This window comes from Haliotis rufescens, unplaced genomic scaffold (genome assembly GCF_023055435.1).
Source record: "Haliotis rufescens isolate VD_foot unplaced genomic scaffold, xgHalRufe1.0.p SCAF_18, whole genome shotgun sequence".
In the NCBI taxonomy this organism is placed as follows: Eukaryota; Metazoa; Mollusca; class Gastropoda; order Lepetellida; family Haliotidae; genus Haliotis; species Haliotis rufescens.
The window spans coordinates 1045787-1068841 of NW_025963868.1; the positions used below are offsets into that span (position 1 = coordinate 1045787).

The 23055-nt window shown below is 40.5% G+C and overlaps 1 protein-coding gene across 1 annotated transcript; it reads left to right on the forward strand.

Annotated features, from left to right (window-relative positions):
- Positions 1–3519: 3519 nt before the first annotated feature.
- LOC124148402 (limbic system-associated membrane protein-like) lies at positions 3520–16113 on the forward strand. The gene is made up of 6 exons (XM_046519482.2): positions 3520–3529; positions 13239–13520; positions 14032–14313; positions 15370–15394; positions 15705–15748; positions 16067–16113. Exons 1-6 carry the CDS (start codon positions 3520–3522, stop codon positions 16111–16113), a joined length of 690 nt encoding a protein of 229 aa, XP_046375438.2.
- Positions 16114–23055: the final 6942 nt, after the last annotated feature.

Sequence of the window (23055 nt, forward strand, 5' to 3'; positions counted from 1 at the left end):
ATGCTCATGTTGTCCGTCACTGGATTATCTGGTCCAGACTCGATTATTTACAGACCGTCGAGTGCGGCGTTAAACAACAAACAAACAGTGATTGAGATCATGAGCATCGATCTACAAAATTCGAATACGATGACATGTATTAACCAAGTCAGCGAGCCTGACCACCCGATCCCGTTAGTCGCCTCTTACAACAAGCATGGGTTCCTGAAGACCAATTCTTACCCAGAATCTTCACGGGGTAGCTGGTAATGTTGTAAAGTTACAACGAAGATTAAATAAACTTCATGACTATTCTATGATGTGAGGTCTGGTTATCAATTGAGAACAAAGTAAAGTCGCCGTGTTTAGAAAGGGCGGAACACTGTTAGCACTTCAAAGTAAACAGCCTGACCAGGCACTGGCTTTGTCTCTTGAGAATGTCACTTCAGAGGGAGGGTGACCCTCATCAATGCAAAAGAATGTGAGAAAGTATAATTTGACGGAAAACACCAAGATTGGGCTACATGCGTCAACCAACCTTAAAATAAACCAGCTTAGTCCTTCTTATCCTCTATTCCGTCAGAATTTATATATGTATGTAAGATACTATTCCAACATGGTTTTCGGAATGTGTGGATTGCACAATGTTACGTGTCAATTCCAAAATTGAAACAATATGTTAATCCAGAAATATGTAAATAAAGGAACCCAGTGTGAACAACCAGCAAGCAATATAAAATCAACAAGTGTATTACAAAAATTAACTAGGTACACATCAATACAAATTACTGCACAGCAATGACAGTGGCAGTACACAATATTGTGGGAGTACAATATATATTCAATGGCAATATAATATGATGGCAGTGGTCAGTATCAAATACAAAAATAAAGTGGTGATAGGATAAGTCAGTGACAAAAAGATATATATTCACTCAGCGTCGACAACGGCCAAGCTTCCGGTAGGCAGGGAATCAGGGATGATGACCGATGTTCTCGAGAAACCTGGTACCTAAGCGAAGAAAAACGTAAGAGACGAAATGTGTGAGAGATACGTAAACACGTTCTTGTTCCACTATAAATATACAACCAAACCAGCCACTGGACAGTTCAAGACAGTACTAATTGTATACGTTTCCTTGATATGTGTTGTTTTCTTATTGAATGTTTTGGCGCATACATTTCTAGATTTTCCTATTGTTTCAATTTGGAAGTCTTACACAATAAGGGTCACCACATTCTTCACGTTACCTGATGATCAGCATTCTCGAATATCAAGCTAAAGATATATGTCATTCAGTAAATAATTATTATAACTCTGTTCAATAGTTAATTGTTCTTATCATTTGATTGATGTTTTATGTGACATTTCTTTGCTATTTTCAAGACGAGAGATAAATATTTTATAGGTTTAGTCTATACTAAATCATTACATGTCGTAAACAGTGTCGTCCTGGATGACTTGAAACGTGATATTGACAACACGTACGACGTCATATGGTGATATATTATATTGGCTTTATCCATCGTCAGGTTGGTGGCATATGTCAGAGGAAGCGTCTGGACATTTGTGTCCCGAGTGGTGCATCCTGTGCTTCTCTAAGATTTCTTCTGGATTTAAACTTAATGTTTGTGCCAACCCTAAAATAAACCAGCTTAGTCCTCCTTATCCTCTATTCTGTCAGAATTTATATATGTATGTATGTATGTATGTATGTATGTATGTATGTATGTATGTATGTATGTATGTATGTATGTATATACTGAACAACAAAAGTTCCTTTGACATTCAATAATATTTAATGCAAAGTTAAGTTTTTTACCAAATCTGAAACAATTTCGGTTTGCAACAGATAAAAGACTCCTCTATGTGTTCAAATGGTTTAATTTGCCATACTCACTTCAGAAAATGCGTGATTTTAAAAAAAACATCAACATGCCAAAATGTCAATTTACAAATCAATAGCATGTGTGTACACCATCTGGTTGCGATGCAAGCAGCACATCTTCGTCTCGGGGAATGGACCAGGCGTCGCACAAAGTCATGTGAGATACGTGTCCATATCTGCTGGATCAGGGGCGCGAGCCGGCCAGGGAATGACAGTAACGTTGTTTTGTTGAAGAGAATCCTAAACAATCCAGGGATGCTTGTTGCAGTCACCTGTTGCTGGCTGGAATCGATTTCATGGGTTTGTTGTTCGAATCCAGATGTCATGTCGATTATTTTGGTTACGCATGGCCTTCCACTCCGAGGATGGTCTCTGACTGCATTGGACTGTATTGAAAACCAAAATACACAAAATATTGGTGTCTCAGGAACTTTTGTTGTTGAGTTTATATTGTATATTTTGTATAATTCCCTGATTATTCATATGTACTTTTGTAGAATGATACCCACTGTCTGTTTACGCTGGTCAACAATACATGTTTTCTGTTTTTGTTTGTTTGTTGTTTAACGCCACACAGCAATATTTCAGCGATATTGCGACGGTCTGTAAATAAACCACTGGATGTTCTGGTCCAGACTCGATTATTTACAGACAGTCGTCACATAGCTGAAATATGTCTGAGTGCGGCGTTAAACAACAAACAAACAAATAAACAGTGATTGAGATCATGAGCATCGATCTACTCAATTGGGATACGATGACATGTATGAACCAAGTCAGCAAGTTTGACCACCTGATCCCGTTAGTCGCCTCTTACGACAAGTATAGTCGCCTGTTACAGCAATCATGGGTTGTTGAAGACCTATTCTCTACCCGGGTCTAACGATAAATGTGTATGTACACAAACATAGATGCATATAAAGGTATACATCCAAACATACACATGAGCATCATCCGCATAATGTATGCAGACATGTAAGAACTAACACAACAATATATAGACTGAAACACAAAAAGGAACTGTAACCACAATCAATATACAGATGTTTGTTTGGGGCAACTATTTCCATACTATCCATTAACAGACATGAATGCCATGCCCACGGTAACTATACAGACATGTTTGTATATCAACAAAAACCCGTAGCATATAGAACACACACATCATGATCATATAGTTTTTCTTACTTCTGACCAAAGGTTCCGACAAGCCCTTGTGTAGCCAAGTCTTGCAGTGTCACGCCCCGTGTTGGTGCCGCAGAGCACCAAGTCTATACAGTTAGGTTAAGGGTGAGACCTGATTATAATATATGCATTTGTATAGCGCAGCATTCACTGTGCATAAGTGCTCTGTGCGTTCTTCATCTGTTTCGCCTCTGAAACAAGACTGATATATCCAAGGTCATCTGACATGGTTTGTTAGTCATCAGGGCCGTTCTGTCACGTGTCCGTTCATCTTTCAAAGCAATTCACAATAAATAACATGATCCTGTTGTCGTTTGCTGCGGTCTTGGATTTAATTCGTTGTCGCCAGACCCAATCAGATGAGGGAAGCCTCTCATGGCCTACACGTAGCATATAAACCTACCGGGATACTAAATTACTCAAGTGTTGCTCTGTTAAACTGCGTTTGTGCAGTACTAGTCAAGACATGGTTCAAGGTAAGTTGTAGATACCTCTGTGTGCATATCCCATTTAACATAACATTACAGATGAAATTGATTTCCACGTGAGACGTTCACCATGTCTGTGCACCAATAGATGTTATGTTATGTTACGTTGGGGGGCAGTTGTGTTTTTCAGTTGGTCAATGGTTACTTGTATTCTGCAGAACATATGAAGTTTATGCCTAATACTAGCTTTTCAGACAAAAATAGTTTCATGCTACCAAGAATTTAGCTCTGATATGGATGCATAATAGTTATTTTCCTTATTCTTAATTTAGGAAGCGCATGTGCATACAGTTAACTACGTTTATAACGAACACGCTTATAACGAATTGACCGATATAAAGAACTATTTCTAGTCCCGACCATTTGTTGTATAAATGCTGTATATATGCTTATTACGAATTAAAATTAGTGGTCCCTTCGAGTTCGTTATAACCGTAGCTTACTGTAAGTGCATTCCTTCGGAATGTTAGTAAATGACACGGTGTGTATGTGACTTGTGTGTGCTTGAACTTGTCCGGACTAGTACCGATTTTATAGTGCTAGCCCACTGACATACCATGTCGCTAATACGAATAACCCTCTCAGACACAGTATAGTGACTCCGAGCCGACCAGTCCGTGTATTAGCCCCCTTATTGCCGAACTAGTGCCATCTTTCAATGTCCTTTCGTATGACGGGGATTGAACCCTCGGTCTTCATCTCTCCGGGCAGACGCTCTGCCACTAGAACAGATAATATCTCTCTCTCTCTCTCTCTCTCTCTCTCTCTCTCTCTCTCTCTCTCTCTCTCTCTCTCTCTCTCTCTCTCTCTCTCTCTCTCTCTCTCTCTCTTTTTTTACATAACGTAACTGTCTTCATCAGCTAACACACTGGCCGTATATATGACACTATTTTTACTTGCGAATTGTACCACGTTCTTTGATCAAACAGGTAGTGGGGCCAAATACAAACCTTCCAAGTAGGCCAGCTAGACTTTGGATGACAGCTGTCAGGGACAGAATGGGTTCATTCCAATTTTGTTTCCTCTTTTTCACCAAGCACTGATTTAAAGCACTCTGAAAGACATTCAACAGGTTAATCCTTTCTCCTGGGCCATACTTGGTAAGCTTCAACAGCACCCCCAGGGATATTTAAGTTGTCATCGCAATTGATGTTCACGATATTCACGATAGTTCTCTTATCAATAGGAATATTTATGCATTGTGAGGGAGTGATTGGGTTTTACGTTGCTTTTAGCAATATTCCAGCAATAACACAGTGAAGGGTGTCAAACATTGTACTCCTTGGGGGAATCGAACCCGGGCCATCGCATGACGAGCGAACTCTTTGATCACGAGGCTATCCCAGTGTCCCAATAATGCATAGATCTAAATATGAAACAGATCAGGCTGTTTCACTGGTGTCGTTTATCTCTAGTTCAGGTGGGTAAATCAGTGACAAGGAATTGGCTGTTTCTACCATTTTTGAACGATTTCAATAATGTCATCGATCAATCTATAAAAAGGGTACAATACAGTATACAGTCAATTTAAAAACGTAATAATTCTTCACTAAGAGTCCCAACAAATTGTTCACCAATTTCTTATAAAATATTGTATATTAAGAGTTTTGTCTCCTGTTAGTGTCCAGATATTATGATCTGAGTTATAATGAGTTACAAGCCATCAAAACATGTCCTGTTTCACACGCCACACACCACTTCACTCTCCTTCTATATCAAGGTGACACGCCATGCATCACTTCACCCCCCTTCCCCCATCAAGCTGACATGCCACGCATCACTTCACTCTCCTTCTATATCAAGCTGACACGCCATGCATCACTTCACTCTCCTTCTATATCAAGCTGACGCGCTACGCATTACTTCACTCTCCTTCTATATCAAGCTGACGCACAATAAATCACATCACTCCTCTTCCCTAATCAAGCTGACACGCCACGCATCACTTCACTCTCCTTCTATATCAAGCTGACATGCTACGCATTACTTCACTCTTCTTCTATATCAAGCTGACGCACAATAAATCACATCACTCCTCTTCCCTAATCAAGCTGACACGCCACGCATCACTTCACTCTCCTTCTATATCAAGCTGACGCGCTACGCATTACTTCACTCTCCTTCCCCTATCAAGCTGACGCACAATACATCACATCACTCCTCTTCCTAATCAAGCTGACACGCCACGCATCACTTCACTCTCCTTCTATATCAAGCTGACATGCTACGCATTACTTCACTCTCCTTCTATATCAAGCTGACGCACAATAAATCACACACTCCTCTTCCCTAATCAAGCTGACACGCCACGCATCACTTCACTCTCCTTCTATATCAAGCTGACATGCTACGCATTACTTCACTCTCCTTCTATATCAAGCTGACGCACAATAAATCACATCACTCCTCTTCCCTAATCAAGCTGACACGCCACGCATCACTTCACTCTCCTTCTATATCAAGCTGACGCGCTACGCATTACTTCACTCTCCTTCCCCTATCAAGCTGACGCACAATACATCACATCACTCCTCTTCCCTAATCAAGCTGACACGCCACGCATCACTTCACTCTCCTTCTATATCAAGCTGACGCGCTACGCATTACTTCACTCTCCTTCCCCTATCAAGCTGACGCACAATACATCACATCACTCCTCTTCCTAATCAAGCTGACACGCCACGCATCACTTCACTCTCCTTCTATATCAAGCTGACATGCTACGCATTACTTCACTCTCCTTCTATATCAAGCTGACGCACAATAAATCACACACTCCTCTTCCCTAATCAAGCTGACACGCCACGCATCACTTCACTCTCCTTCTATATCAAGCTGACATGCTACGCATTACTTCACTCTCCTTCTATATCAAGCTGACGCACAATAAATCACATCACTCCTCTTCCCTAATCAAGCTGACACGCCACGCATCACTTCACTCTCCTTCTATATCAAGCTGACGCGCTACGCATTACTTCACTCTCCTTCTATATCAAGCTGACGCACAATACATCACATCACTCCTCTTCCCTAATCAAGCTGACACGCCACGCATCACTTCACTCTCCTTCTATATCAAGCTGACGCGCTACGCATTACTTCACTCTCCTTCCCCTATCAAGCTGACGCACAATACATCACATCACTCCTCTTCCTAATCAAGCTGACACGCCACGCATCACTTCACTCTCCTTCTATATCAAGCTGACATGCTACGCATTACTTCACTCTCCTTCTATATCAAGCTGACGCACAATAAATCACACACTCCTCTTCCCTAATCAAGCTGACACGCCACGCATCACTTCACTCTCCTTCTATATCAAGCTGACGCACAATAAATCACATCACTCCTCTTCCCTAATCAAGCTGACACGCCACGCATCACTTCACTCTCCTTCTATATCAAGCTGACGCACAATAAATCACATCACTCCTCTTCCCCAATCAAGCTGACACGTCACGCATCACTTCACTCTCCTTCTCCCATCAAACTGACGCATCATGCATCACTTCAGTCCCCTTCCCACATCAAGCTGACACGCCACGCATCATTTGCTCTCCTTCCCCTATGAAGCTGACGCACAATAAGTCATATCACTCCTCTTCCCTAAACAAGCTGACACGCCACGCATCACTTCACTCTCCTTTTATATCAAGCTGACGCACAATAAATCACATCACTCCTCTTCCCTAATTAAGCTGACACGCCACGCATCACATCACTCTCCTTCTATATCAAGCTGACACGCCACGCATCACTTCACTCTCCTTCTATATCAAGCTGACGCATCATGCATCATTCACTCCCCTTCTACATCAAGCTTACGCATCACACATCACTTCACTCCTCTTCCCCAATCAAGCTGACACGTCACGCATCACTTCACTCTCCTTCTATATCAAGCTGACGCATCATGCATCACTTCAGTCCCCTTCCCACATCAAGCTTACGCATCACACATCACTTCACTCCTCTTCCCCAATCAAGCTGAAACGCCACGCATCACTTCACTCCCCTTCCCACATCCAGGTGACACGCCAAGCATCACTTCACTCTCCTTCCCCTATCAAGCTGACACGCTACGCATCACTTTGCTTTCCTTCCCACATCAAGCTGACACGCCACGCATCACTTCATTCTCCTTCCCCCATCAAGCTGACACGCCACGCACCACTTCACTCCCCTTCTACACTGAGCTGACACGCCAACCATCACTTCACTCCCCTTCTCCCATCATCACTGGTGAAGACGGGAATAAGAACTAATTTCTGAAAGCCATAGGTTTTCTTTGTTCTATTGTAGGCTAACTGTTGTGGGGCAATATGTTGATGCCAACGTTGTTGCTGCTGGTGGGTGCTGGTGAGTAAAGAGCGTAATATTATCATACAGTATTTCAGACATTCAGGTTATTTATAACTCCACAAAGAGTTGAGTGATCACCAACAGATATTTTTTTTCTATTTAACGATTTCCATTATCCAACCTTGCTGTTTTGATTATGTATCTACAGAACATTTCCATACTACCATCAGAAACTTCGACCATTATCTGAGACGACAGACATTGTTTCTGATCTTCATGATGCATGAGTGAGTGAGTGAGTATGGTGTTACGCCGCATTTAGCAATATTCCGGCAATATCACGGCGGGGGACACCAGAAATGGGCTTCACACATTGTACCCATGTCGGGAATCGAACCCGGGTCTTCGCCGCGAACGCTTTAACCACTGGGCTACCCGGCCGCCCCTCGTGATGCATGAACCATATAACCTGAAACTTCTATCTCACAAACATGGCACACATCTTTTGATATCAACTCCAACCAAACCTAGTTAAGATTAACGTATGTGCAAATGTTTAATGATGTTCCTCTTTTGCAGCTTACGTAGTATCACACAATGTAAAACTGGTTCCTGGACCAAGCGAAGGTCGTCTTGAAGTCAATTATAATGGCACATGGGGAACAGTTTGTTCATTCCAACATGCATACCAAGCAGCGACAGTTGTGTGTAGATCTCTCAACCAGCCCTCGTAAGATATATATTCAACATTAATTATTCAGATCACTTCAAATTGTATTTTATCGAACTTTATTTCTAATCATTTGCCGTTTAGAGTGTTGTGAATCTTGTTGAAGCGTATCCAGTATGATGCAACTTTGCATTGATATTTATTAATGTCCTAATTAATGTTTTTATGCGTTCCTTACGTATTGCCTACAATTGCCTAATTTGGTGATCGGTAGTCTACGCCCAAGCAAAATTGCAGAATTGTGTATTGGATGTGCTCCCTAATGTGGCCAAATCATCATCCCCAAAGTTCCCAGCCACAAAAAGGTAATGGCTGCAGTTTTTACTCAAATATGTACAGATATTAATTCAACACAAATATTACAGTTCACATCACATTGTAACCAGGACATGCAATGTACCGACATTTTTTTGGCCTTCAGAAATTATTCCTACGCTATCTACACTCCGCTTTATGGACCACCTTTAGTAAATTCCGGTCTGTTTGATGTCTCTTGCGTTGGTACTGAGAACTCAATATTTGACTGCAGTTTGACCCCAGTAGCTCCGGACAGGACATGCGCTCGACATGCAATGCATATTATGTCAATCAAGTGCACAAATAGTGAGCATCATTTGACCGCATATTTGACATTAGCATATCATATTACATGAAGTTTTGAAATGTGATTTATATTAAGTTTTACCTTAATTCGAGTACTATAACATACATGTGAACCAATTGTGGACTGATTCAGTAAAAATAATGGTATGATTGTGGGTTTTCTTCCATTCATATACACAGTTCTGTCTAACCCAAACTAACAAAAAGGTTGTGTATATTTAGTTTTACTTCAAGTTGAAATACCATTTGAGAACTTATCATCAGAAGGACCAACGTTAATGATATCATTGTCGTGAATTTCTGCAAACGAATTGAATAATTGAATTACCTATTCGTAAACAACAGAGAGCTTTGTCTTAACAGCCCGTTTCAATAAAGAAATCTGTGAAAACATTGATAGTTGAGGCCAGGATTGTTGACTGATTGTCACTAGGGGCATGATGTATTATATGCCTTTATCAGCTATCTTTACCCTTTCTTGCCAGCTTTGATTATACATTGGAATATTGAGATACAACCTCATCAAACAATTGATATGTTTGAGAAAGATAGGGCCGTTTGTTGCGCTATAAGGGGACCACAACCCAGATTTTCACTCTGTCGTTTACGGCGAACCGGATTCAGCCAAGTTGTAAGCTGTTGTGCACTTATCTACAGTCATAATAGGTCGTCCAGAGGACAAGCAAACTGCACAGCCTATCACTGGAAGTACAATTCATTTGTGTCAAGATTCGTCAATGTATTGTGTAAGACATCTAATTGTTGTTGCTACTAGTTATTAATTTGCATCCTCACACATTCGACTTGTTATATGTAAATACTTCGACAGAAATGTAACTACTAGTGACTAATTTGCACCCTCAAACATGCCACCTGTTATAAGTATATACTGCGACAGAAATGTAACTACAAGTGACTAATTTGCACCCTCACACATTCGACTTGTTATATGTATATACTGCGACAGAAATGAAAACTACTAGTGACTAATTTGCACCCTCAAACATTCCACCTGTTATAAGTATATACTGCGACAGAAATGTAACTACTAGTGACTAATTTGTACCCTCAAACATGCGACTTGTTATATGTATATACTGCGACAGGAATGTAACTGCAAGTGACTAATTTGTACCCTCAAACATGCGACTTGTTATATGTATATACTGCGACAGAAATGTAGCTGCTAGTGACTAATTTGCACCCTCAAACATGCGACTTGTTATATGTATATACTGCGACAGAAATGTAACTACAAGTGACTAATGTGCACCCTCACACATTCGACTTGTTATATGTATATACAGCGACAGAAATGTAACTACTAGTGACTAATTTGTACCCTCAAACATGCGACTTGTTATAAGTATATACTGCGACAGAAATGTAACTACAAGTGACTAATTTGTACCCTCAAACATGCGACTTGTTATATGTATATACTGCGACAGAAATGTAACTACTAGTGACTAATTTGCACCCTCAAACAAGCGACTTGTTATATATATATACTGCGACAGAAATGTAACTACTAGTGACTAATTTGCACCCTCACACATTCGACTTGTTATATGTATATACTGCGACAGAAATGTAACTACTAGTGACTAATTTGCACCCTCAAACATGCGACTTGTTATATGTATATACTGCGACAGAAATGTAACAACTAGTGACTAATTTGTACACTCAAACATGCGACTTGTTATATGTATATACTGCGACAGAAGTGTAGCTGCTAGTGACTCATTTGTACCCTCAAACATGCGACTTGTTATATGTATATACTGCGACAGAAATGTAACTACTAGTGACTAATTTGCACCCTCACACATTCGACTTGTTATATGTATATACTGCGACAGAAATGTAACTACTAGTGACTAATTTGCACCCTCACACATTCGACTTGTTATATGTATATACTGCGACAGAAATGTAACTACTAGTGACTAATTTGCACCCTTAAACATGTGACTTGTTATATGTATATACTGCGACAGAAATGTAACTACAAGTGATTAATTTGCACCCTCACACATTCGACTTGTTATAAGTATATACTGCGACAGAAATGTAACTACTAGTGACTAATTTGCACCCTGAAACATGCGACTTGTTATAAGTATATACTGCGACAGAAATGTAACTACAAGTGACTAATTTGCACCCTCACACATTCGACTTGTTATATGTATATACTGCGACAGAAATGTAACTACAAGTGACTAATTTGCACCCTCAAACATGCGACTTGTTATAAGTATATACTGCGACAGAAGCGTAACTACTAGTGACTAATTTGCACCCTCAAATATGCGACTTGTTATATGTATATACTGCGACAGAAATGTAACTACTAGTGACTAATTTGCACCCTCAAACATGCGACTTGTTATAAGTATATACTGCGACAGAAATGTAACTACAAGTGACTAATTTGCACCCTCAAACATTCCACCTGTTATATGTATATACTGCGACAGAAATGTAACTACAAGTGACTAATTTGTACCCTCAAACATGCGACTTGTTATATGTATATACTGTGACAGAAGTGTAGCTGCTAGTGACTAATGTGCACCCTCAAACATGCGACTTGTTATATGTATATACTGCGACAGAAATGTAACTACAAGTGACTAATTTGTACCCTCAAACATTCCACCTGTTTTAAGTATATACTGCGACAGAAATGTAACTACTAGTGACTTATTTGCACCCTAAAACATACGAGTTGTTATAAGTATATACTGCGACAGAAATGTAACTACTAGTGACTAATTTGCACCCTCAAACATGCCTCCTGTTATAAGTATATACTGCGACAGAAATGTAGCTGCTAGTGACTAATTTGCACCCTCAAACATTCCACCTGTTATAAGTATATACTGCGACAGAAATGTAACTACAAGTGACTAATTTGTACCCTCAAATATGCGACTTGTTATATGTATATACTGCGACAGAAATGTAACTACTAGTGACTTATTTGTACCCTCAAACATGCGACTTCTTATATGTATATACTGCGACAGAAATGTAGCTGCTAGTGACTAATTTGCACCCTCAAACATTCGACTTGTTATATGTATATACTGCGACAGAAATGTAACTACAAGTGACTAATTTGTACCCTCAAACATGCGGCTGTTTATATGTATATACTGCGACAGAAATGTAACTACAAGTGACTAATTTGCACCCTCAAACATGCGATTTGTTATATGTATATACTGCGACAGAAATGTAACTACTAGTGACTTATTTGCACCCTCAAACATGCCTCCTGTTATAAGTATATACTGCGACAGAAATGTAGCTGCTAGTGACTAATTTGCACCCTCAAACATGCGACTTGTTATATGTATATACTGCGACAGAAATGTGACTACTAGTGACTTATTTGCACCCTCAAACATGCGACTTGTTATATGTATATACTGCGACAGAAATGTAGCTGCTAGTGACTAATTTGCACCCTCAAACATGCCACCTGTTATAAGTATATACTGCGACAGAAATGTAGCTGCTAGTGACTAATTTATACCCTCACACATTCCACCTGTTTTAAGTATATACTGCGACAGATATGTAACTACAAGTGACTAATTTGTACCCTCAAACATGCCACCTGTTATAAGTATATACTGCGACAGAAATGTAGCTGCTAGTGACTAATTTATACCCTCACACATTCCACCTGTTATAAGTATATGCTGATACGGAAATGTAACTACTCGTGACTAATATGTACCCTAACACACGCGACTGGTTATAAGTATATACTGCGACAGAAATGTAACTACTATTAATTAATTTGTAACCCGACAGATGCCACTTGTTATAAGTATATACTGCGACAGAAATGTAACTACTATTGGTTAATTTGTACCCTCACACATGCCACTTGTTTTAAGTATATACTGTGACAGAAATGTAACTACTGTAATTAAATTTGTACCCTAACACATGCCACAGAATGACAAACATAACAACTGATTCTCCTTATCATTACGAACTTCCTTCACCTATTTTCTTTGCTTTTGTTGCAGACCCGCCTAAATCATTCATGACATCTGACGTCAAGATTGTAGAATATTCATCCGTGAACATAACGTTGGTTAACCTGCCAAACCCTCTCCCGTACCTAACAACATGGCGTAAGACCGGAACGAGGCTGACTTGGCATCAAACCGAGGCATACCGGAACTACAGAAACATCAGTCGTTTGGACGGTGGCGAATTCCTTGTGAACATCACCAATAGGATGGTTGTGTCAAATGGGACAATCAGGGAGGCCTGGGGCCAGGAACTGCTGCACATTGACGTCCTCTGTAAGCCACGAATATTTGTCACGCGTTTTCTTTCTTACATGGTGAGCCCATTTTGAAACATATCAGCAAATAGCATTGAGAAAACGCACAGTGTGCCACCAGATACCTATCAGTGCTTTTTGATGTTGCCTTTATAGTGTAGCTCTTTGAAATCTGGGTGGTAATGGTCAAATTGCATCCGTATGGTTTGACACTATTTAACTTCATGATTGTATATTAAGGCAAGGGGGCACGGGCGGCCCAGTCGTCTAAGGCGTCGCTGTGAAGAGTTGCGTCCATTGGGCACTGCAGAAACCTATGACTGTGGGTTCGAATCCCGGTTCCCGGAATTATTGATTCACTCGGTTATTTCTTTATGCTGACACGAATCACATGTTTTTTTATTTCTGAAGACTCTTATCACAAGTCGGATAATATTATGTTCCAAAGTATATTTATACTTTTACTCGGTGGTAAATACAAACAGGTTGCAAGTGTCAGTTCATCATTGATTTTACTTGTTTGTATTCAGATAAACCAACTGTGTCCTGTCCTCGAGAATATGTGGTGGTCAAGGGGGGAAACATCAACATCACATGCAGCATCGACTCCAACCCTGCCCCCGACATCTATATCTGGACAAACTCAAGAGCGGAAACTGTGCAGCAAGGGACACAACCCACCCTGACACTGACAGCTGTTGGACCTGCCACCACCGGGCGGTATAAGTGTAAATCCATTAACAGGATGGAAAGTACAACCGGGGCAATGGAGTCAGGACTTGGATTTGGAGATGTTCTTGTCACCATTGGAGGTTTGTTAAACTTGGTATATTTAATCACTGACTTCCCTTTTAATGAACCTATTTTTCATATGAAAGGTTGTACTGATAATGTAGATACATCTTTAAACAAATCTATGTGAATTTATACGACAAAAAGTAAATATTGTATATTGTATTAGCGATCCGAGATACATATATTATGTGCATATAAACTCAAGCCTGTCGGGCCTTGCCATGATACTTCCAACTTAATTGTGATGAACTGCGTTTCAACAACCCATTTTAAGGTTAAATGAATTATTTATTGTCGCTTTAGATCAGACACGTATCTTTTCAGGTGGCACATGTTTGTGTCTCTGACACTCTACAAATTTAGAGATTTCCATGCATTTTGCATTTTACTATCAGATCAATTTTCAAGAAAGGCACAAACTATTCATTACATGATATTGTTTTCTTAAACCTAGTAAACACCACTTCCTGAATGTTAATGTCGCTTTAGGTGAGACACAAGTATTTCCAAGGGTCACAGGATCTGATGCAAGCAATGTGGTTATGTCAACTATCACACCATCATCAAGCGATGACAACACGTATATGTACTTGCTTATAGCAGTTGGAGTTGTCGCCCTTGTTGTCACAGTCATCCTGGTTATCGTCGTCATCAGACAGAGAAACGCTTTGAAAGGTTTTCACCGCTACTTTACCTTTTAGACGAGATCATGTTTTGGAGTTGACGTTTTAAAATGGTTACATTGAAACCAGAATCAAATTTATTGATGCCATGGTTATTCTTTGGAGTTTTATACTGGTAAAATTGGAACCAGAATCAAAAAAATTTATGGAATTTTCACAGTGAGCCCAAAATACAAACATCATTCCAAATATTTCCAAACAACTGGGGGCACGGATCGTGCCAGTATTTGTTATGCACAGAAGCGGCCCTTAAGCATATCAGAAACCTATAATCGGGGGTCGAATCCGAGATTCTTATTGATTAGGTTCCTTTGTTTGTTAGCATTCTTTTCCTGCTTGCGGTAGCATATTCCGGTTACTGTATAAACCTTTCTTTCTTTTCCATTGCAGAGAAGAAGGGGGATGTCAAAAACAGGTATGATTGCAAGCAATATTGCTTTTTGAAATTGTTTTCTCTCATTAATTTCATAAGTGTATCTATTTGTTGTAATATCAAAAGAATATGAAATGCATGCAAAGATGTTGCTGCAATTGTAGTAAGGATATGGGTTATCCATACTCTTTCGTGCTCAGTTACATTTTCAGCCTCAGAATAACACTGGTAGATCTTATTGCGTGAGTGAGCTCAAGACAACATGCTCCACAACACAGAATTGGAGCTAGTTGGAGGCGAAGTCTTAATGCTATTAACACCATCACATAGTTCTATTGTTGTTACCATACAGGGACGAGGTGACAGAGAGGGACGAACGTGTTGAGTACAGTACTGGTAAGACTCAACTAACATTCTGTCTTCTTGACCAACCGACTGTTATTCAAATGCATGATGTATATATCATTTCTGTTCCAAATATTTCAATCAAACACTTTGATAGAAAATATCCAACATCTGGACTTTATGGTTGTGAAGGATAACATCATATATTGCAGTGAAATAAAGAAGTTTTTATCCATAAATTGTGTCTATTTTGTCATCCGTCAACTTCTAAGAAATGCCCAACAATTCATATAATTCAAACTATCAACCCGTTTCACACTTGCCATCTTGGATGTTTGTATCATAATATTCGACCTTATTCCTCTTCAGAATCGGACTACACATCTCTGGATCCGCCTGAAGCAGAAAAGAATTGAACATGCACTCACGCCAGAGTATATCAGTGACATGGGTCGTTTTGTCCCGGTCGTCTTCTTGTAATGTTTATACATGCTTCTGTTTGACTACCGTTAATTACTTTCTAAGTAGTAGGTCACCTTAATAGCTCTTCCACCTAGTTTGCGCACTGTTGTTGCTCTTGAATTTTTGAAATACAAACATTATTTGTAATAATTGTTCCAACTTTTCCCTGCCTTCGTCCTTTGTTTTGGTGGGCATTTCAATGACAAGGGATTTGTGGTTGTAGCATTGATGTTGTTCTTGTTGTTTGAAACTGGTATTGTTTTGTGTCATGCACCATTTTACAGCATTGTGTAACACATAGAAACATTTATACCATGTTACTCATATCTACATTCCATAGTATTGCGTATTTACATCTGATATTCAACAAAGGTCTGTCTCGTTAATCACTGATAACCATTCCAACATTCAATAATTATTCATCTGTTTAAACTAATGAATTCAATACCCAGTTGCGTCCACGAAATAGCATGTACAATGTCACTGAATTTCATTCCATTTCGACGTAATTCTATTCTGATCGTACATATTTTATTCAAAGTTGAGTTGAGTTGAGTTTGGTTTAACGCCGCTTTTAACATTATTCCAGTTATATCACGGCGTGTCAGCTTAATGTGGGAGGAAAGCCCTAAGTGATGCAGGTCTCAGACGTTTAACACTTCGGTGAAACCCACGAGCTCGGGTATGGTGCGGACAAACCTAGAAACATAATCGGAGTGAACCGGGATTCGAACCCACAATGATAGGTTTCTGGCGTGACCAAGGGACGCAACTCTACACAGCGAATCGCGGCGCCTTAGACGACTGGGCCACCCGTGCCCCCCCCCCCTTTACTCAAAGAAGGGGCACGGGTTGTCAAGGCGTCTAATAGGTTATGCAGAGTTGCGTCCCTTAGGCAAGCCAGAATCCTAGATCGTGGTTTATAATCCGAGATTCACCCCGATAGTGTCTCTTGGTTTGCCAGACCATTCCTGTGCTGGTAAGCATCCGGAATGACCCGAAGCACTTTGAACTTTTCCTCAAACATGTACACCATGCAGACACGCCGTGATTTAACTGAGATAGTGTTCAATGCGTTCTGAAACCGAACACCTGAAACCAAATATTTTGTCATGATGAAGAGGATACCACAGTTTATAGTCATCACATACTGCACAATAGTGATTCGTGAACATTTAGTTGCAACAACTTTGCGCAACTTTTGTAGCTATCTATTTTTAACTATCTTTCGTACGGCATTATTTATATGCCCTCAACCTGCTTTGTTTTTGTAGCGTCATCATATTTTGAATTGCGATAACACTGGCACTTGAATAAAGACATTTACCTTTGAATTATATTGATGTACCACGGCACACGGAGTACATATACTTTCCTCGCTAAATATCCACGTGATGTGGAGTTTCAACTTTTTGTGGAAAGTTTGTAACTCGTGATCAAGAACCGAAGTCAGAGTTGTCGTTAAATGGAAGCATGCTGCCTACTTCTGCAATATGTCAAGATGGACGCATGTGACTTGACTCTGCAATATGTCAAGATGGACGCATGTGACTTGACACTGCAATATGTCAAGATGGACGCATGTGACTTGACTCTGCAATATGTCAAGATGGACGCATGTGACTTGACTCTGCAATATGTAAAGATGGACGTATGTGACTTGACTCTGCAATATGTCAAGATGGACGCATGTGACTTGACTCTGCAATATGTCAAGATGGACGCATGTGACTTGACTCTGCAATATGTCAAGATGGACGCATGTGACCTAACACTGACAAGTAAGATGGAAGCATGTGACTTGACTCTGCAATATGTCAAGATGGACGCATGTGACTTGACACTGCAATATGTCAAGATGGACGCATGTGCCTTGACTCTGCAATATGTCAAGATGGACGCATATGACTTGACTCTGCAATATGTCAACATGGACGTATGTGACCTGACACTGCAATATGTCAAGATGGACGCATGTGACTTGACTCTGCAATATGTCAAGATGGACACATGTGACTTGACTCTGCAATATGTCAAGATGGACGTATGTGACCTGACACTGCAATATGTCAAGATGGACGTATGTGAGTTGACTCTGCAATATGTCAAGATGGACACATGTGACTTGACTCTGCAATATGTCAAGATGGACGCATGTGACTTGACTCTGCAATATGTCAAGATGGACGCATGTGGCATGACACTGTAATATGTCAAGATGGACGCATGTGACCTGACACTGCAATATGTCAAGATGGACGTATGTGACTTGACTCTGCAATATGTCAAGATGGACGCATGTGACTTGACTCTGCAATATGTCAAGATGGACGCATGTGACTTGACTCTGCAATATGTCAAGATGGACGCATGTGACTTGACTCTGCAATATGTCAAGATTGACGTATGTGACCTGACACTGTAATATGTCAAGATGGACGTATGTGACCTAACACTGACAAGTAAGATGGAAGCATGTGACTTGACTCTGCAATATGTCAAGATGGACGCATGTGACTTGACACTGCAATATGTCAAGATGGACGCATGTGACATGATTCTGCAATGTGTCAAGATGGACGTATGTGACTTGACTCTGCAGTATGTCAACATGGACGCATGTGACTTGACTCTGCAATATGTCAAGATGGACGTATGTGACTTCACTCTGCAATATGTCAAGATGGACGCATGTGACTTGACTCTGCAATATGTCAAGATGGACGCATGTGACTTGACTCTGCAATGTGTCAAGATGGACGTATGTGACTTGACACTGCAATATGTCAAGATGGACGTATGTGACCTGACTCTGCAATATGTCAAGATGGACACATGTGACCTGACTCTGCAATATGTCAAGATGGAAGCATGTGACTTGACTCTGCAATATGTCAAGATGGACGTATGTGACCTGACACTGTAATATGTCAAGATGGACGTATGTGACCTGACACTGCAATATGTCAAGATGGACGCATGTGACTTGACTCTGCAATATGTCAAGATTGAAGCATGTGACTTGACTCTGCAATATGTCAAGATGGACGTATGTGGCATGACACTGTAATATGTCAAGATGGACGTATGTGACTTGACTCTGCAATATGTCAAGATGGACGTATGTGACCTGACACTGCAATATGTCAAGATGGAAGCATGTGACTTGACTCTGTAATATGTCAAGATGGAAGCATGTGGCATGACACTGCAATATGTCAAGTTGGAAGCATGTGACCTGACTCTGCAATATGTCATGATGGACGTATGTGACCTGACACTGCAATATGTCAAGATGGCCGCATGCGACCTTACACTGCAATATGTCAAGATGGAAGCATGTGACCTGACACTGCAATATGTCAAGATGGACGCATGTGACCTGACACTGCAATACGTCAAAATGGACGCATGTGACTTGACTCTGCAATATGTCAAGATGGACGTATGTGACCTGACACTGCAATATGTCAAGATGGACACTGTTTTGGAAGCATTTTCACGCGTTTGCTAAGCAAATTGGCATATTTGAAAGGAGGGTCCCTGACATGCGCACATATATGAGCCCACGCGCAAACACGTGCATCAAGAGCTATTCGTCTATGTTGTAATATTTCAGTGTGATAGGAGATCGGGTCATAATGTTTAACACCTAATTTACAATGGCCCAGATATCAGTTACGCCCATAGTACATAGTTTCCTCATATACATCTTACAGGATGTCTGCTCAAAGCCTGTGATGCAATCATCTGTTTTTGACATGTGGTCATACCGATATAAGGCATGTATTCATTGTCCCAGTAGATCTGTTTCCGCTTTGCTAGATGTGAGACGAAATCGTACGTATAACAATGACACGTACCGGATGCCCTACACTGCTATGTGGTTCATGCGACGCTCCTTCACAACAAAATCCCTAGTATGGACAGGATTGTTAGGAGAATCAACCTTCCTACATTACAATGCAACCTTCTATATTTGTTCAGGTTGTATTTTCCTTCTTTCTGTAAAGATAACAAAAATAGTATAATTTAAAACTCAACAATTAAATAGTTAATGCCCGCATGCAATAGTCCTTACCATATTTCACTTTTATACGTATTAATAAGGTATCTGTGCTTCATATAAAGTTTCAAATAAATATTTATTCTGAAAATAAATAATGTAAGTTTCTTTCAGTTCATATTCATGAATGCATTTCCTCGACTTTAAGGTCATGATTCACAATTTGCACGTGCATGTTCATGTAGCGCCGTGGATATGCTGCAAACAGGAATTGAGCAAAAAGATGTTACTATTTGCCTCAGCTGAGACAGCTTTGCGTTATGTGCACTGCATACGTACACTGACACAGAGACCAGACCTTGTACTATGTGCACTGCTTACACTGACACAGAAATCAGACCTTGTACTATGTGCACTGCATACGTACACTGACACAGAGATCAGACCTTGTACTATGTGCACTGCATACGTACACTGACACAGAGACCAGACCTTGCATTATGACAACTGTATAAACTGACACAGAGACCAGACCTTGCATTATGTGCACTGCATACGTACACTGACACAGAGATCAGACCTTGCTTTATGTGCACTGCATACGTACACTGACACAGAGATCAGACCTTGCTTTATGTGCACTGCATACATACACTGACACAGAGATCAGACCTTGCACTATGTGCAGTGCATACGTACACTGACACAGAGATCAGACCATGTACTATGTGCAGTGCATACGTACACTGACACAGAGATCAGACCTTGTACTATGTACAATGCATACGTACACTGACACAGAGATCAGACCTTGTACTATGTGCACTGCATACGTACACTGACACAGAGATCAGACCTTGTACTATGTGCAGTGCATACGTACACTGACACAGAGATCAGACCTTGTACTATGTACAATGCATACGTACACTGACACAGAGATCAGACCTTGTACTATGTGCACTGCATACGTACACTGACACAGAGATCAGACCTTGTACTATGTGCAGTGCATACGTACACTGACACAGAGATCAGACCTTGCTTTATGTGCAGTGCATACGTACACTGACACAGAGATCAGACCTTGCTTTATGTGCACCGCATACGTACACTGACACAGAGATCAGACCTTGCATTATGTGCACTGCATACGTACACTGACACAGAGATCAGACCTTGTTCTATGTGCACTGCATACATACACTGACACAGAGATCAGACCTTGCATTATGTGCACTGCATACGTACACTGACACAGAGACCAGACCTTGCATTATGTGCACTGCATACGTACACTGACACAGAGACCAGACCTTGCATTATGTGCACTGCATACGTACACTGACACAGAGATCAGACCTTGCTTTATGTGCACTGCATACGTACACTGACACAGAGATCAGACCTTGCATTATGTGCACTGCATACGTACACTGACACAGAGATCAGACCTTGTTCTATGTGCACTGCATACATACACTGACACAGAGATCAGACCTTGCATTATGTGCACTGCATACGTACACCGACACAGAGATCAGACCTTGTACTATGTGCACTGCATACACTGACACAGAGACCAGACCTTGCATTATGTGCACTGCATACGTAGACTGACACAGAGATCAGACCTTGTACTATGTGCACTACATACACTGACACAGAGATAAGACCTTGCATTATGTGCACTGCATACGTACACTGACACAGAGATAAGACCTTGCATTATGTGCACTGCATACGTACACTGACACAGAGATAAGACCTTGCATTATGTGCACTGCATACGTACACTGACACAGAGATCAGACGATGCATTATAAGAACGGTATACACTGACACCAAGATTAGATCATGCATTATGAGAACTGTATAAATTGACAGAGATCAGAACATGCATTATGACAACTGTATACACTGACACAAAGATCAGACCATGCATTATGAAAACGTTATAAACTGACACAGAGATCAGACCACGCATTATGTACACTGTAGATACTGACACAGAGATCAGACCTTGTACTATGTGCACTACAGACACTGACACAGAGATCAGACTATGCATTACGCAACTGCATTTACTAACACTGAGACTAGATCATGCATTATGAGAACTGAAGGCACTGAAACTGAGATCAGACCATGCATTATGATAACTTATAAACTGACACAGAGATGAGACCATGCATTATGAGAACTGTAGGCACTGACACTGAGATCAAAGCATGCATTATGAGAACTTGTAAACTGACACAGAGGTCAGACCATGCATTATGTACACTGTATACACTGACACAGAGATCAGACCATGCATTATGTACACTGTAGACACTGACACAGAGATCACACCATGCATTAAGAGAAATGTATAAACTGACACAGAGATTAGACCATGCATTATGAGAACTGTATAAACTGACAATTACATCAGACCATACATTATGAGAACTGAAGGCACTGACACTGAGATCAGACCATGCGTTATGAGAACTGTATGAACTGACACAGAGATCAGACCATTCATTTTGAGAACTGTATAAACTGACACAGAGATTAGACCATGCATTATGAGAACTGTATAAACTGACAATTACATCAGACCATACATTATGAGAACTGAAGGCACTGACATTGAGATCAGACTATGCGTTATGAGAACTGTATGAACTGACACAGAGATCAGACCATTCATTTTGAGAACTGTATAAACTGACACAGAGATCAGACCATGCATTATGAGGACCGTAGACACTGACACAGAGATCAGACCTTTTTCGGATACAGATATGCGATGTATCCTGTTACATGCACTTTGTATGTCAAGATTAAATATCGAATTATCGATAATATGCTGGTGATATATCCCCAATCTGTAGTTTAATTT